Source organism: Carassius gibelio, chromosome A21, assembly GCF_023724105.1.
Source record: "Carassius gibelio isolate Cgi1373 ecotype wild population from Czech Republic chromosome A21, carGib1.2-hapl.c, whole genome shotgun sequence".
In the NCBI taxonomy this organism is placed as follows: domain Eukaryota; kingdom Metazoa; phylum Chordata; class Actinopteri; order Cypriniformes; family Cyprinidae; genus Carassius; species Carassius gibelio.
In genome coordinates this window covers 10,454,567-10,470,299 of record NC_068391.1, presented here as the reverse complement: position 1 = coordinate 10,470,299, position 15,733 = coordinate 10,454,567, and the positions used below count along the sequence as shown (strand labels likewise).

General features: G+C 37.4%; 2 protein-coding genes across 2 annotated transcripts; one reads left to right on the top strand and one right to left on the bottom strand.

Annotated features, from left to right (window-relative positions):
* Positions 1 to 289: 289 nt before the first annotated feature.
* LOC127941517 (reticulon-2-like) lies at positions 290 to 7,183 on the bottom strand. The gene is made up of 7 exons (XM_052536604.1): positions 7,124 to 7,183; positions 3,647 to 3,854; positions 3,014 to 3,152; positions 2,510 to 2,579; positions 2,280 to 2,326; positions 2,003 to 2,061; positions 290 to 1,306 (listed from the first exon to the last, which is right to left on the bottom strand). Exons 1-7 carry the CDS (start codon positions 7,134 to 7,136, stop codon positions 1,210 to 1,212), a joined length of 633 nt encoding a protein of 210 aa, XP_052392564.1. The 5' UTR covers positions 7,137 to 7,183; the 3' UTR covers positions 290 to 1,209.
* A 1,633-nt stretch (positions 7,184 to 8,816) lies between these two features.
* Positions 8,817 to 14,721, top strand: LOC127941361 (protein phosphatase 1A-like). The gene is made up of 6 exons (XM_052536359.1): positions 8,817 to 9,561; positions 10,021 to 10,592; positions 11,411 to 11,528; positions 11,702 to 11,816; positions 12,797 to 12,860; positions 12,963 to 14,721. Exons 1-6 carry the CDS (start codon positions 9,150 to 9,152, stop codon positions 12,987 to 12,989), a joined length of 1,308 nt encoding a protein of 435 aa, XP_052392319.1. The 5' UTR covers positions 8,817 to 9,149; the 3' UTR covers positions 12,990 to 14,721.
* The last annotated feature ends 1,012 nt before the right edge of the window (positions 14,722 to 15,733 follow it).

Genomic DNA, 15,733 nt, shown 5'->3' with positions numbered 1-15,733 from the left:
AGACAGGGCATTTAATACATTTAATTTAACTTCTAAACTATAATTTTTCTTCATATCCTCATTTAGAGATATCCCACTACTGCCATCTAACAAACAATGACACACAGGGGCAATCTGAAATAGGTTATTTAACACAGCAATGAATACAAAATGTTCCTCCGAGTGCCACTGTTCTTGTCAGTGGAGTATTTATTCCTTACATCCCTGAGTGTTCCTGCAGTGTGCATGAGTGTTCCCATGGTGTGCAAGATGTTCTTTTCGTGCTTTTTTAAACAGTCCCCTCCATAAATTTTGAAGCAATGTGATTTAATGGATGGTACAGATACTCTCTTTATAAGCCTGTGAAGACAATTGCCAGATTTTTTTTTTTCATCACCATTCTGGCATGGAAGTATTTGTACATCAAAAGACATTTTATATTTGTTTCTGTTCAGGATTAGATTGTCATCTGCTAACAGTGTGTAACCGAATGGGACATTTCTAGTACTCTTCTCAAAGCATCCTTAGCAGCTGCGTATTTCCCACAAAAGAAGCATTTCTGTGCATGATGTGATGCTTTGCATGTTGTCAAATACAAAATAAGGCAAATGACATTGAAATCATGTGTTTACTGGGGGGACATGTTGCACAAAATATGTGCAAAGTCAGGGAAGCAAAACACGTATTAAAGTAACATAAATTAATTTTGAATTGCTTTGTAACATGAAACATTCACTATTAAATATTAAAACCCAAATTACAAGCATGATCCTATTGGTAATTGTAATTTTAGATCAGTTTAAACAAATTTACATGACAGAATTTCTGCAACATTCTGTCCTGACCCAGAACGGTTGTGATTGTATTGTGTCATTGTACCCTCTAGTGGACAAAAACATAATAGCATGAAAATCTGTAAAAAAAATTAAAAAAAAAACAGCCTTGTTGGGCAAAGTGACCTAATAAATATTACACAGCTGTATATTATTTGAAAGTTTGTGTTAAATGAATACAATAAGTATACACCTGGACTTCTCTTCACTGAAGTCCTATTGAAGATTCTCCTAGCACCATATGAAACGTAGTGTAAAACATAACACTCGTTCATAACCCCAAACCCCTGACCCTGCTGAACACACCGGACCACAGCTGCACCGTAAGACTTTGTTTGTTCAGTGTACTCCACGTTTCTTTTCCTCACCCCCATCTTTCTCTCTCTCTTCCTGCTCCTTATTTAGTCTTCTGTTTATGTTTTGGTGTGGGGGCAGGGGCAGGGGAAGGTGCTGGGGCTGGAGCTGGCTTGGCCAGAGAAATCACAAGATCAACTCTAGAAAAGAGAAACGTGAAAGGAGTGGCAAAGAGAACAAATATGATACATTCAAGAAAGTAAACCATTTTAGTTAATTAAAGTCATTAAGAATGTGGTTTGATTATCATTTTGTGTCTTTGCTGTGAGAAAATAAACATTTGGATTAATATAGAGTTAAAGGAACAGAGCACCCAAAAATGAAAATGGCTGAAAATGTACTGATTCCTTGGCCTGCCAAGATGTAGATGAGTTTGTTTCTTCATCGGAACCGATTCAGAGAAATTTACCATAACACCATTTGCTCACCAGTAGATCCTCTGTAAAGTAAGATATTCGACTCCATTTCCAATTGGCATCTTGTCAAGTAAAAAGCTGTATTTTTGTAATAAATCCACCATTATGATGTTTTTAGCTTAAAAAAAAGTTCTAGACAAATATGTCTGTGGATTTTGATCTCAAACAGGTGGTGGACTGCAGAGGATACATTGATGAGCAAGTCATGTAATGCTAAACTTCTCCAAATCTTTTCTGATATAAGGGGGAAAAGATTAGTCTATACCTTGCATGGACCGAGAGTGAGTAAATGTGAGTAAATCTTTAGCAATTTTTCATTTTTGGGTGAACTATTAATTAAAGATATAGGCTTGATTATTTTTGCCTTGCTCACTTTGAATTGTTTTCATTACAGCTCATGTCTGAATGATGAACACTTACATTTCAGTGACTTTTTCCACAAGTGTTTTGATGGCTTTGACAATCTTGTCAATCCTTGCCTGTCAAAAATTAAAACAAAAAAGAAGTGTTAAGTCTGACGTAGCCTATGGTGTGAATCTATGTGCATTAATTAGTGAGCTCTGATAATAAGTGCATTTCTGGTTGAGGAGAAGGGGCAATTCCTGATGTCAACTAACACATCTAGAGTTTCTAAACACATTTTGACTATATATATATATAGGCCTATGTGTAAAGTCCAAATGAGGCACACACTTACCTGTTGAAGTCTGTACAAGAGTGGCAGAGAGAAAGCACATATCACACCTTTTCAGAGGTGAAAGAATTGCTGTACATTAATATAATGTATCATCACGACAAAGCAGTAATACGATAAGGTATGATTCCAATTCCATTGTTTTCATCTGTATTGTTACTGACATTAGGTCAAAAATACTGTCAGCTGTGATTCGTCATAAATCTTTACAAATTTCAACAGGATATCCTTACCTGTCATAATCAGCGTGAGACCATTGGCTTGGACCCCCACATAAGTCAACAAATACAGGAACACAACAAGCTACACAAACAAATAAAAGACAATCATTCAGATAAAAGCATATTGGACTTTAGATTTCAATTATATTTACGGTTAGATGCTTTTATCCAAAGAGATTAACAGTGCATTGAAGGTAGCCTATATATATTTTAACGTTATTTTGGTTCACTGGGAATTTAATCTATTGCTAGCACCCTGCTATACTACAGAAGAAACATTATGTTTTTATACAAAAAAATAATTCCAAATACGAACTTCTTTACTTTCACTCGTGCTTAGTCACACAGAACCTTTGCCTTTGGGAATGAAAGCACATGGTTATAGTTCATATCAGGACTAATTACGTAAGTGAGTACCATCCCCAAGTGTAATGAAAGTATAGGCCATAAATTACAGTAAAAGCATAAAAATTGCTTGGTTTAGCCAAGGTGAGATATTTAAGACGCATGTGAGACCTTCACTGAGTCCATGATGCTATCGATGAAGAACAGCCTCTTCAACTCGGTGACAGCCGTAGCAATCAGCAGAACGATTTGTTCCGCCATACGAACTGTGTCCTCGTCTGTCAGCGTACAGTCCTCATCCAAATATGACCTTTTTAATAAAGAAAAGTGGACCAGCTGAGAAAGATTACATGTATTAATCCAGACTTATCTGAGGTGCTTTTCCCTCCATCAAGCTCCTGCCAAATCATACAGCATTTGTTTTAAATCTGCATACCAGTTATGCATCTCAAGAATTAATATTTTAATATGTATATTTAATTTTGAATATTTTAACCAATGATCAACTTGATATAGACTACATCAGAGTGAACACATTCTTTCAAACCAGCTTGCAAATAGAGCAGACTGTAACTGTAAGCATTATCACACAAACAAGAGTTTAGAGTGTTTTCATAGCACACCACAATTGCACTTGTGTCATTGTTGAATGAATTACTGAACTAATCAACTCATCGACATGCAAACACTGACAAGACTGCTACTACTCCATCTACTCCAAGAGAGACAGTAAACAACATGTCAGTTACACCTTCAGGGTTACGGCTGTGTAGAAACATGTTATTTGTTTTACAGCGTACTCACTGAAAGGGATGAGATCCATCACTGAGGCGGACAAGCGTCATGGCTTTGTAGAGTAAGCGTATAGAGAAGGTGAAGGCCATGATGCCCAAACTGAGGTTGGAAAGGATCGTGATGGCACTGAGCTGGAACAAACAAGCTAAACCCACAACCAAACCTGTAAACACCAGCCCGGTGGTCCCCACATCCCGCCAGTATAACAGATCCAACACTATGGAGGGTAAGAAAAATGAATGTGTGAGATGTCAGGGAAATAAACAGAGGCATAGTCAGACAGCATAATCGTAAGAAAGAGAAAAAGAGACTGATGGAGAAATGTAATGACAGTACTGCTTTGAAGTCGGTCTTAAAGGGGGACGCGGGGCGGGGGGGGGTTGGGTGGCTTGTGTTGGAGTATTTGGGGTTTCAGATATGTATGTTTGCACAGGGTGTCTGGTCATTGTTTTGTGGTAAAATCTAAATTTATAAAAAATGAATGCAGATTTTCCTCCATTCTTTGAGTTAGTCCACTAAATTTAGTTGAATGAATTCACCTTAGAATTAATAGTTTATTGTAGATATTTTAAATTAAATATCAATTTTGTGTCTTTCTCTTTTGAATATAAACAAAATTATTTTGATTATTTCCAAATTTTTCAATAAAATTCAACTTCAAAAAAAGGATAAGCTAATTAGCCTATCCCTCACTCTTTTTCTTTTATCAAATCAACAGCCGTTCAGTTCATAGCACTTTTTAATTTGATAAAATAAGCCAATTTACATTTATGCACTGTTTACTATGTCATCTTATTGTCCAAGCAGTTATGAAAATGTTGATTTTCCTTTGTCCCTTAATTTCTTGTTGTTGCAGTTGAATTATCTCTCTGTTTCAAGAGGACAAGTTTCTCTTTTACCTTGATGTGTTATCTGGTAATTTATCAAGTTTAACAGAGGGGAGCAAAAATAAGATGCCAAAAGGGATGCCATATGTGAATATATAAACATCTGCAACCTCTTTTTTAGTTCGCTAGCAGGACGTTTTAGCAATGAGTGGTCATATACTGTCAACACCAAATTTGTTGAGGGATACAGTTTTACTCTGATTTGATTGATTTAGAAATTGTATAAAATGAGATTGCAACGTGATCATTACCCAGTATTACCATTGTTAAACTGTCTATTTTAATATGCTTTTAAAAAATATTGATAATGTTATTCAGTCACCCAGTTTCAAACATTCTTTGTGTATAACTGAACAGTAATGGATGGGGGTCGAGTTCATAGTGAGTATCCAAAAACAAAATATTAAAAATATACTTTGCTTGTCTAAACTTTGTCAGTCGTTATTTTTGTCTTGAATTTCAGGCAATGTGAAGAAGGGTGAAAACACTCACACAGCACAATGAAAGGATGAGCAAGGCTCAGTGGAATATGAAAACAATTGCAAAAGGACAGAAAAGAAAAGGTGAAATTCTAAAATTCTCAAATCCATTGGAGTGGCCTGAAAGGGTTATTTCACCCAAAAATCTAAATTATGTCATTAATAACTCACCCTCATGTCGTTCCAAACCCGTGAGACCTCCGTTCATCTTCGAAACACAGTTTAAGATATTTTAGATTTAGTCCAAGAGCTCTCAGTCCCTAAATTTGCATCGGTTTTCGGATCACCGGTAATTCTTTAGGACAGTTCGATTCAATAAACCAGTTTAAGAAAACGGTTCACTGGTTCTTTTGCGCTCAACGTAATGACGTTATTTGCAATGATTGCCCTTGATTCAAGCCTTCAGTTTACCCGCGCTTATAACACTAGCCCAGAATCAGTTCAGAATCAATCACCAAAAGAATCAGTTCGGTTCAGACGCTCTGTGTGTCATTCTGCTTCACGCTGAATCACACATGCGCAGTATCATCAGCTCTTAAATCGGACGCGTCTGACAGAAACGGTTCTTGACTCGAGAACGAGTCAATCTTTTGTTCATTATCTTACTCGGCTCTGTGTTCATCTTCAGTTCTCTCTTCACAGCAGTTCAGTCAGTGTACTGTTTGAGTAAACAAATTACTCAAGGATATTGTTTTTTTTTTAACTCAGAGGGAGTGTCAGTCACATTAAAAAAGTTAACACCTTAAGTCATTTGCAGATAATGCTTATTGGAGACGCAAACCGTTTCAAATGATTCAGTTTGATTTACACTGGTACAAGAAGATCCGGTTACATCGAATGATTCGTTCACGAACCATATCACAAACTGCTTTTTGAACTCGCTTACAACAGACACGGAAGAGAAGACAATGCTGAATAAAGTTGTAGCTTTTTTGCTATTTTTGGACCAAAATTTATCTTCATGCTTCAAAAAATTCTAACTGACCCTCTGATGTCACATGGAATACTTTGATGATGTTTTTCTTACCTTACTGGACATGGACAGTAGACCGTACACACACTTTCAATGGAGGGACTGAGAGCTCTCATACTAAATCTAAAATATCTTAAACTGTGTTCAAAGACAAACGGAGGTCTCACGGGTTTGGAACGACAAGAGGGTGAGTCATTAATGACATAATTTTTATTTTTGGGTGAACTAACCCTTTAAAGTTGTCAAGGACTTGACTGTAAGTTGAAATTTAAAAAGTAATCTAGTTAGCTGACTCTGCCAGTTAGACTTGTTGAAACCACATTTGTCGAACAAAGCTTGGTCATGTTATACACGGCAGACCAAACATGTCAAGACTGTAAACACATTTATTTTTGCACATGAACGTACTAATCTGAATCCAAAGAATTTGCACAATATTTTGTACAGCTCTAGTCCAAATGTTACATCTCTGAGACAAACACATAACATAAATGGACAAGAAGCCTTCGTGTCAGAGAGTGCATGGATACAAACACTATGGAACAGTTAATGGCAGTGTGCATTCACACGCCCCTTTCCCTGTGAAGCCAATAGACCCCAACAGCTGTTGATCCTGATTATCCTCCAAACGCAGGTGCAAATCTGTGCTGTGGCGAACACTGGTGCAAAGCTGAAAAAGCCTTTATCAGATCAATCCAAACCCTCCGCATGAAATCTTCCACGTGGCCTTCACTCGTGCTAATGCAGCCTAACATGGCGGGGTCAGATTGAATCTCTCTGGGGAGACATCTGCCAGCACTGCCAAAATAAGACTGAGAGAAGACCTCACCTCCTTCATTCAGACATCAAAGCCTCCTTTTTTGCGTCAAAATCCTAGAGTCATGCATCGGTCGGCTCGGGAAGGCAGTCCATCCATTAGATTTCCCATCAGCCCGCCAAGCTCCCATTGAGAAGTCCTGTGTGATGTGCTGGCCAGTCAGCAGTATTACTATACCTCTAGTGTACACCACTCAGCTTTAATCTGATCTCCTAACCTCCCCCCAGCCCCCTCAGTTACTCCCAACCTGCGTTTCTCGTACTAGCAGATTACATGTGTAAACAATATAGCTCAGGAGAGCTCGATCCCAACGCAGCAGAAGACTCTCACCTTTGCTGGCCATTTCTGCTGCTTCCACACCAAACCCCCTCTCCTCCCAGCACTCCACGAACCCTCTGGGCTTTTTTTGGCCATCCTAGCGTTGTCAGCAGAAGGGGTTGGCCTGAACTAATAATATCTCAATCCACTTGGACACCCCGTCTTTATAAACACGCACACAAACACACAGCTATCCTTCCTCGTGGGCCATTCAGAGCTTAAGTTAAGGAACCTGAGACGTCAGCATATGACTCTGTGTAGTCGAGTCTTCATCTCGAGGGATATGGCTAACCTTAGATAGAAGCAAATTACTCAGATGTTCCTCAAAGAGTGCTGTGCTTTATCTTCTCAAATGCTATGAAAAGCGCTGGGCTTTAGTACCCATCTGAAGATGTCTGTGTCTGTGTGTGTGTGTGTGTGTGTACTGGTGTTCAGTATTTTATGGAGACAAGCATAGTAATACCAGTACATTTTGATCTTGTGGGGACATTTTTTTAGGTCCCCATGAAGAAACAGTCTAAAATATCTCAAAGTATTAAGTGTTTTGAAAATCTAAAACTGCAAAAAGGTTTATGTGTATTTATATGGTAGAAAATACAGTTTGTACAGTATAAAAACCATTACGCCTATGGAATTTCCCAATAATAATAGGAATACAAGTGTGCAATACATAATTTATGAAGATATTTGAAAAATAAATTAACTGAATTGTTTTATTTATAACAACAATAATAGTAATAATAATGTATGGTTATTTGTGATCTTTTTATTTATTTAGGATGATATAAATAATATAGGTAACATGATAATATCAAATGATATAAGTATTGATGAAAAGACTAGAAAAAATTACAATGTTTTTAAAAATCTAAACTTAATTTTAATCTAAATTAATTATTTGAATAATATATATATATATATATATATATATATATATATACCCCAAAAAAAAATTTTATTTATATATATATATATATATATATATATATATATATATATATATATATATATATATATATATATATATATATATAAAATTATTATTATTATATATATTTTTTTTTTTTTTTTTGGGTTGCTTGACCCAGCAGATGAATCAGTACTACAAGCATTCTGATGCAATTATCATTCTCCCATCAAACAGATTTATTCATGAGATATTGTTTGTGTGCGTCATTCTATGGACCCACAAAAAGAAAAAAAAGGAAAAACTAGTTAAAAGACAAAAATAGCCTGTTATGTAAGAATGTTTATGAAGGCATTTTTGATTTACATAATCCACTAATCTGTCTGAATCAACCTTTGTTAGAGTCTCCCAAGTTCATATTTGAATACATGCTTAAGGCAAACCGTGTTCTTTAATATGAATCACTGAATCTGCCTCACATAACATTAAGAAGAGTGTACTATGTGCCTTCTCTCTCTCCCATTCTCTCTTACTGGGCTACTGTGAAAATCTGTTATGCCCATCAATCTGTGCATGTTAGGTAATGCAAAATTATCAAATGTTCAGTAGAGATGATTAACAGAGGGAGTTCAAGAGGAGAAACTGAGGGAGGGAGGCACTGAACGTGAAAGAGAGAGAGCCACTCTGCGAAAGGATTGCATGTCGGTGTGTACAAAAAGAGGGAGGACACTGCGAGATGATTGGTGCATAGAAATAGCTCAGCCAATCAGAGAGATGACAGGAAAATAACGGGCTCAGACAGAGAGAAAGCTTAGAGAGAGGGAATATCACTAACATATAGAGGAGGAAGGCAACAAAAGTGGATCAAACTGGAAAAAGCCACTATGAGTACAAATAGATTAGATCTCAGTGATATGTCTAGCAATGGGTAGAGTGACAGAAATACAAATCAACCGTTCTACATCAGATCATTCGAGGATGCTTCAAGGTGCAGATTCAGTTTCTCGGGAGATAATGCTGTGAAGGCCCTGAGCAGCAGCAAGACGGCACACAGCAGAACCAAAGCCAGCAAGCTACAGCAGAGGGTGGAGGCGGTGAACAGATTCACACGAGTGCAGAAAAAAAGACACCATGAGGACATCAAGGAAAGGAAGCGTGGAGATGCCTGCTTTTGTAAGGCAGCTAGTGAAGGAGACAGAGAAAAGGGTCACCTCCTTTTTCAAAGGGGGGCGAGGGGGAGGCACAGGGGAGCTGTCTGAAGGCGAAGAGGGAGGAGAAGAAGAAGGGGTTATGCCTAGCCCCTACTTGGACCGACCGGTTCTGGACAAGCACATGCAAGAGGGTTGTGCCTCCTGGGGACTTACCTATGCCCTGGCCAGCATGCAGGGTTGGAGGGCCCACATGGAAGATTTCCACAACTGCTTCCCTCAGCTAGGAGGGGAACTGGCCCGCTGGGGGTTCTTCGCTGTGTATGATGGGCACGCAGGGAGCGTGGTGGCCCAACACTGCTCCCAAAACCTACTGGACCACATTCTGGGCACAGGTGAGCAACAAGCTGTCCTACAAACACAAAACTCTTACATAAACTTTTGGCTTATATATTATATTTGTACATCCATAATCATTTGAGAGCGTGGCAAACCTCATGACTGAGTGGGTTTTGATGAGAAACTGAAATTACATCATGCTGGAAATCTTATTGATCTCTTTAGAATAGATCCAAGAGGATCTGATTGGATTCATTTGCAGACCTACTGTACATCCAAAGCCTCAGCAACATTATGACTTAATTAAACCTTGATCTGATGAGTTAATTGTGGTGTACCTAAAGCAAATAGATGTTGCATAATGCTTGGTCCTTGCAATCTTCTCTAACGAAGCTTGTAGATTTGTCTTTGCGAATATACAAACGTGATCTGTTTGAAGTCACCAAATGGCCTTGCACAGTTAATGAAGACTAGATTGTGTTGGTTATTTAGTGACATAAGCTGTTCCTTCTCAGGCAAAATCCGAGCAGGTGAGGATGTAGAACGGGTCACTGAGGGCATCAAGGAGGGCTTCTTTCTCATGGACAAACACCTTCATGCCATGGCCTGCCGTGAGGGTTGGGAACGCGGAGGGACAACTGTGGTTGCCACCGCTATCACTCCACACCACATCTATTTTGTGAACTGCGGGGACTCTCGGGCGGTCCTGTGCCGTGCGGGACAGGTGGCTTTCTCGACAGAAGACCACAAGCCCTTCAGCCCCGGAGAGAGGGAGAGGATAGAGAACGCTGGAGGATCGGTGACTGTGCAGCGGGTGAATGGCTCGCTGGCAGTCTCCCGGGCGTTGGGAGACTTCAGTTACAAGACAGCCGAGTGGCTGCCGGTCACAGAACAGATGGTATCACCAGAGCCGGAAGTGTCTGCTGTGGAGCGCTCGCCAGCAGATGAGTTTCTGGTTCTGGCCTGCGATGGTGTGTGGGACACTGTCACTAATGAAGAGCTCTGTGCCTTCATACACAGCCGACTTCGTGTCTGCACAGACCTGAGAGAGGTCTGCTCCCAGGTCATTGACCTTTGCCTCTATAAGGTTAGTATGAACAGAAGATTTCTAAGCTGTTTACACTCTGTTTTTGTTTGCTTGGTCCAAATCCATGTTCAATTTCTCCTCAAACACCTGCAAGTCTTTTTTCATATTGTATTTTGGGGACATTTCTGAATGTCTTTGAGTTCCAGTGAGAGCATCTGAACTTACAGAAAATCTAATGCCAGCTTCACAGCTTTATTCATGTTATGTCATGTCACTTTAAACTTTAAGTTTTTTTTTTTTAAGATTTAAAATATGCTTCTGATATGAATATCTTCAATATGGACTCTGTGGGCTATGCATTCAAAGCTGACTCCAGGCCATGCTGTTACATTACGTAAGAGAAATCCAGAATGGCATTCAGGCTGCAGAAAAGTGTGCTGACCTGAAAATGTCAACATCTTTTTCTCCACGTAAGCCAGATCTCTGCTCTGTCAGGACTGCACTTTCGTCCACCATCTCAAAGTGAGGCTGTATTCAGCCACTAAGCTGTAAAGGAATAAACTACTTTTAGCCATGGTGTGAGCAGATTACAGCATTCATTGTCCTATAGACAACTAACAACATCCCTTAGAAATGAAGGATAAGGTCTGCATTAGCGTCACCAATTCCAATCTACTGAATCATCAACGTGAGGTAGTTGTCCTTCGAACAAAAGCCTCAAGAATAGCATCATGCTACTTCTTGCCCTATCTAAAGGAACATCAGAGGAAAACGATACTGCTGAGTTTATTGATTAAATCATATAGCAGACACATTACTATTATTTTTTTTCTTTCTTTTCCATTTTTTCCCTTTGTCTTTTTATGTATTTCTAACAGGGGAGCCTTGATAACATCAGCATCATTCTAGTCTGTTTCCCTGGCGCCCCCCAGCTGTCACCTGAAGCACTGCACCAGGAGGCTGAGCTGGAGGACTTTCTGGAGTCCAAAGTTGCTGGTAAACCATCTGATTAAATCTGGCTTCTTCTGATGTTGCTTTTAAGATGTACGTGACTTATGTCACAGATGGCAATCCGTTCAAATCATGGAGTCATATAATGGCTATAGTAAATGGTCCTCTAGCGGCCTGCTTGAGGAATGAAATCATTGGCGCACACGTTTCTTTGACAGAGATTTTCGAGGAGCTGAGCGCAAGAGGTGATGATCCTGATCTTCTGTCAGTTCTGACCGTACTGGCTTCAACAGTGATTCCTGGACTTCCACCAGGGGGCGGCCTTCAGAGCAAGTGAGTGCATGCTAACTTCTGCTCAAAATAGCAGTCAGCAATTGTCTGAGAGTAGTTTGAAAACATATTTTTTAGGTACAGCTATTGCATGAAATAGATAACTCACAGTCCCAGTGCTTTAAATCAGTTTATACCCGACAGGATCTGTAATACAATCAGAAAACCTTAAATAAGCATTCTTATTAATCTTTCTGCCATTATTATTATTGTTGTTGTTGAAAAGCATTTATTATAATTAATATTGATTGATATTGAATTATTATTATCATTGATATTTATTTATTTATAATGTAAGCAGTTAATTAAATAATAATAATTACTATTATTATTATTATTATTATTAACCTGTATAAAAGTGATAGATCAAGAGAACAGGAAAACCAATAATTTAAATAAAATTTCTATATGGATATTATCATTCTATATTTAATATATATATATATATATATATATATATATATATATATATATATATATATATATATATATTAAAGGAGTATATTAATATCCATATATACATTTTATTTAAATTATTGGTTTTCCTGTTCTCTTGATCTATCACTTTTATACAGGTTAATAATAATAATAATTATTATTATTATTTAATTAACTGCTTACATTATAAATAAATAAATATCAATGATAATAATAATATATATATAAATTAATAGAATAAGAATAGTTTTTGCTTTTTATTAGTGAGTTAATTTATTCTTCCAAAATGCTCAAAACTCATCAAATGGTACTCTTTCATGTCACTCATGTTCTATAAAAGATTTGAAAATCTTCAGATTATTAGATTATAGATGAAAGGACGACATATCCCATGTACACATCAGCTGTTCTCAGATTCAAATCAAACCTTCCCTAGAGAACCAATCAGCTCCACAAGTAGAACTCAAATGACATGTAGTTGTAATCACTGCCAAAAAGAACAGTGGATTGAACTTTGAAATATCATAATTTTTGGACATTTTCAGGCGGAACTGTATAATTTCAGCATACTATCAGCAGAAGGAGGTACAGGGATCTAGATTAGTCCAGGTAAGCATTACTGTACATTAAGTTAATGTTTTTTTAATATGATTTAAGTAATATGAATATAAGCATTATTAAAATGAATTCCTGCCATGTGTATCTTTTCAGAAACGCAGTCCTACAGATGCCAACTAGAGACCATCTTACACAACGCTTAATGGATGTGCTTGTTTGGGGATCAGATTTCTGATCAGTTTTATGTCTTTTAAAGATCTTTTTGGACAGCAAAAAAAAAATTAAAAATACTTTTTGTGTTTCATAAATGAAGAAACTTACAAAAAGCAATGTTGTGCCAGAATGCAGGACAATAATGACTGTATATAACTCTTACTCTTTAGATAGTGATACGTTCAGTATTTTCCTTACCAAATGTATACAATGAGACTTACATTCGACAATACTCAGGTAATGTGTTCAAGCAGTGACAACACACTTTTGAGATTCTCTTCAGTCTTGGCATATAACAGGTTAATTTTTAAATTGATACAATAAAAAAGGCAGAACTTGACAGAACTCCTGGATTCTGATGAATAATAAATTAGCCACAAGCTAATGCTGATATATTAACGGAATAGTTCACCCAAAAATGATTTACTTGCCTTTACGGCTTAGTCTTTGTAGAAACATGGTCCAGTTATTTTGTTTAATAAAAGGAAAAAGAAATACAGGTTTGGAGCAACATGATCTTAAGTAACTGATGACAGGTAATGTAAAAATGTAAAATAACCCCATGATTTACTCACCCTCAAGCCGTACTAGGTGTATATGACTTAAAAAATGGCTCTTCCAAGCTTTATAATGGCAGTGAATGGGTATCAAGATTTTAAAGCTCCAAAAACGCTCATCCATCCATCATTAAAAGTGCTCCACACGGCTCCGGGGGGTTAATAAAGGGCTGAAGCGAAGTGAAGCGAGGTAATGCATTTGTATAGTAAAAATATCCATATATATAAAACGTTATAGTCTGCAAACTGTTGTACACGCGTTCACGAGACAGTGGAGTTCCAGCATATGACGTAGGCATATCGTAAGCTCCAGTGGGAAATGACGGATACAAAAGCATAGAGGAAAAAGAAAAACAAAATACCGGTCAGAAATTAGAAGAACAAAACGAAGATTTGTAAAGAAAAATGTCAGAGGATTTTGATAAGCCAAGAAAGGACTGTTTTTTCTTTGCTATGACACTAGCATATTCTCACTGGAGCTTATACGCCTACGTCAAACTCTGGAAGGCCACTCTTTCATGTACAGTTAGATGAATATTAATATTTTTCTTACACAAACGCATCAGTTAATTTCAGAAGGACTTTATTTACAGTGTGGAGCACTTTTTATGATGGATGGATGCTCTTTTTTGGGATTCAAAATCTCAAACCTTGTAAATCTTGTATTCATCTGAATGAAGAAGTCATATACACCCAAGATGGCTTGAGGTTGAATCAATTATTTGCTAATTTTCAGTTTTGGGTGAACAATCCCTTTAAGAATTCACATCAAACTTGAAATGATAAAATCTCTAAAAACAAATTCTATTAAATACAAGCACTTTTACATGCTGGTTTATACAAGCTCATAATATAGTCACAGAGTGCAACTTTTCCCCTTCTTGAATAGTTGTTTCCTCTAATACGCTCTTCTCTGTTTGCATGATCTGTACTGTGTTGCCTTACTCACCTCTTTGAAATTACGGTATGCCAATATATAAACATGTTATTATTACAAGATATTTCTAGCAAATGAACTGATGCAGTGCTATATCATGTTATGTGATGGTTTTTCTCTGTGCACATTTTGCAGATATTGTGCGGTATTTGTGCTAACATAAAGGTTGAAGGTTGAGTAATAAAAATAAACAGATCAAGTCATTCATGAGATTTTAGTTTATTAATGTCTATCCTGCTACATTAAGAGACTTTATGGCCTGTTGGTAATTATAGTCATACACGTTGTGAATGTGTGTGGCTGAGCTCAGATTTCAACAGTATGCAGTACCACTGTCATCCTCAAGGGAGCAGTAGAGACTCGCTCCTTTGCAATTTGTCAACCTTGTATTTATGTCACTGACCCCTAAAAGTGTCACTCTGAAACAGATTTCAAAAGCTCTATGAATAACAATAGGCTGCAAAGGACGTGAGTACATCCGAAACACATAAATGCTGATACCAAAATAAATATGTAACAAATAAGTAATATTTGTGTTAACAATATACATCTACAAAACCTTTACAGATGAATTAGTTTGTCTTTTAAATACTGATGAAACTATCACATTAGTTCCCTTGTGCTAAAAGGCTGTATGTATTTGTAACTGCAGTGTATTATCTTTACTGCGGTATATTTGCAGGCTATTCATTCGAGATAGTTTGTTTCTTATAAGACAATCTATTCTACACTGACGGCAGCCTGATAGAAACGATTAAACAGTGAATATTACTGACCATCTTCCTTTGATTTGACAACTGACACTCGTATTTCTTCCCCTGGGGACTGTCTTTCTGTAAGTGCCGTGGCTGCATCTGCCTGGCTCTCGAAAATCAGTCTGTTTTCGTGAAGAGCCGTTAAAGGATCTCTCTAGAGGCACAGTGTGATTGCTCACCACACCGGCCAATCACTTCAGCAGCAAAGTGACTCTGAGAAGCGATGTTACCATTAAAATCACATGCTTTATTTATAATGATGTAAGAAGGGTAATAATAATAATAATAATTTGAAGCCATTTATAAATGCTAACATTCACTGTCCTTCTGATCTACAAAGGTAAATGGCTATTTTAATTTGATCTCATTTGCTCTGCACTGTGCATTACAATAGTGAATGTAGCCTACACTTAACATCTTTAATAAATGCTAAAACCTCTGCTAATTTACTTTTTTCAGCGA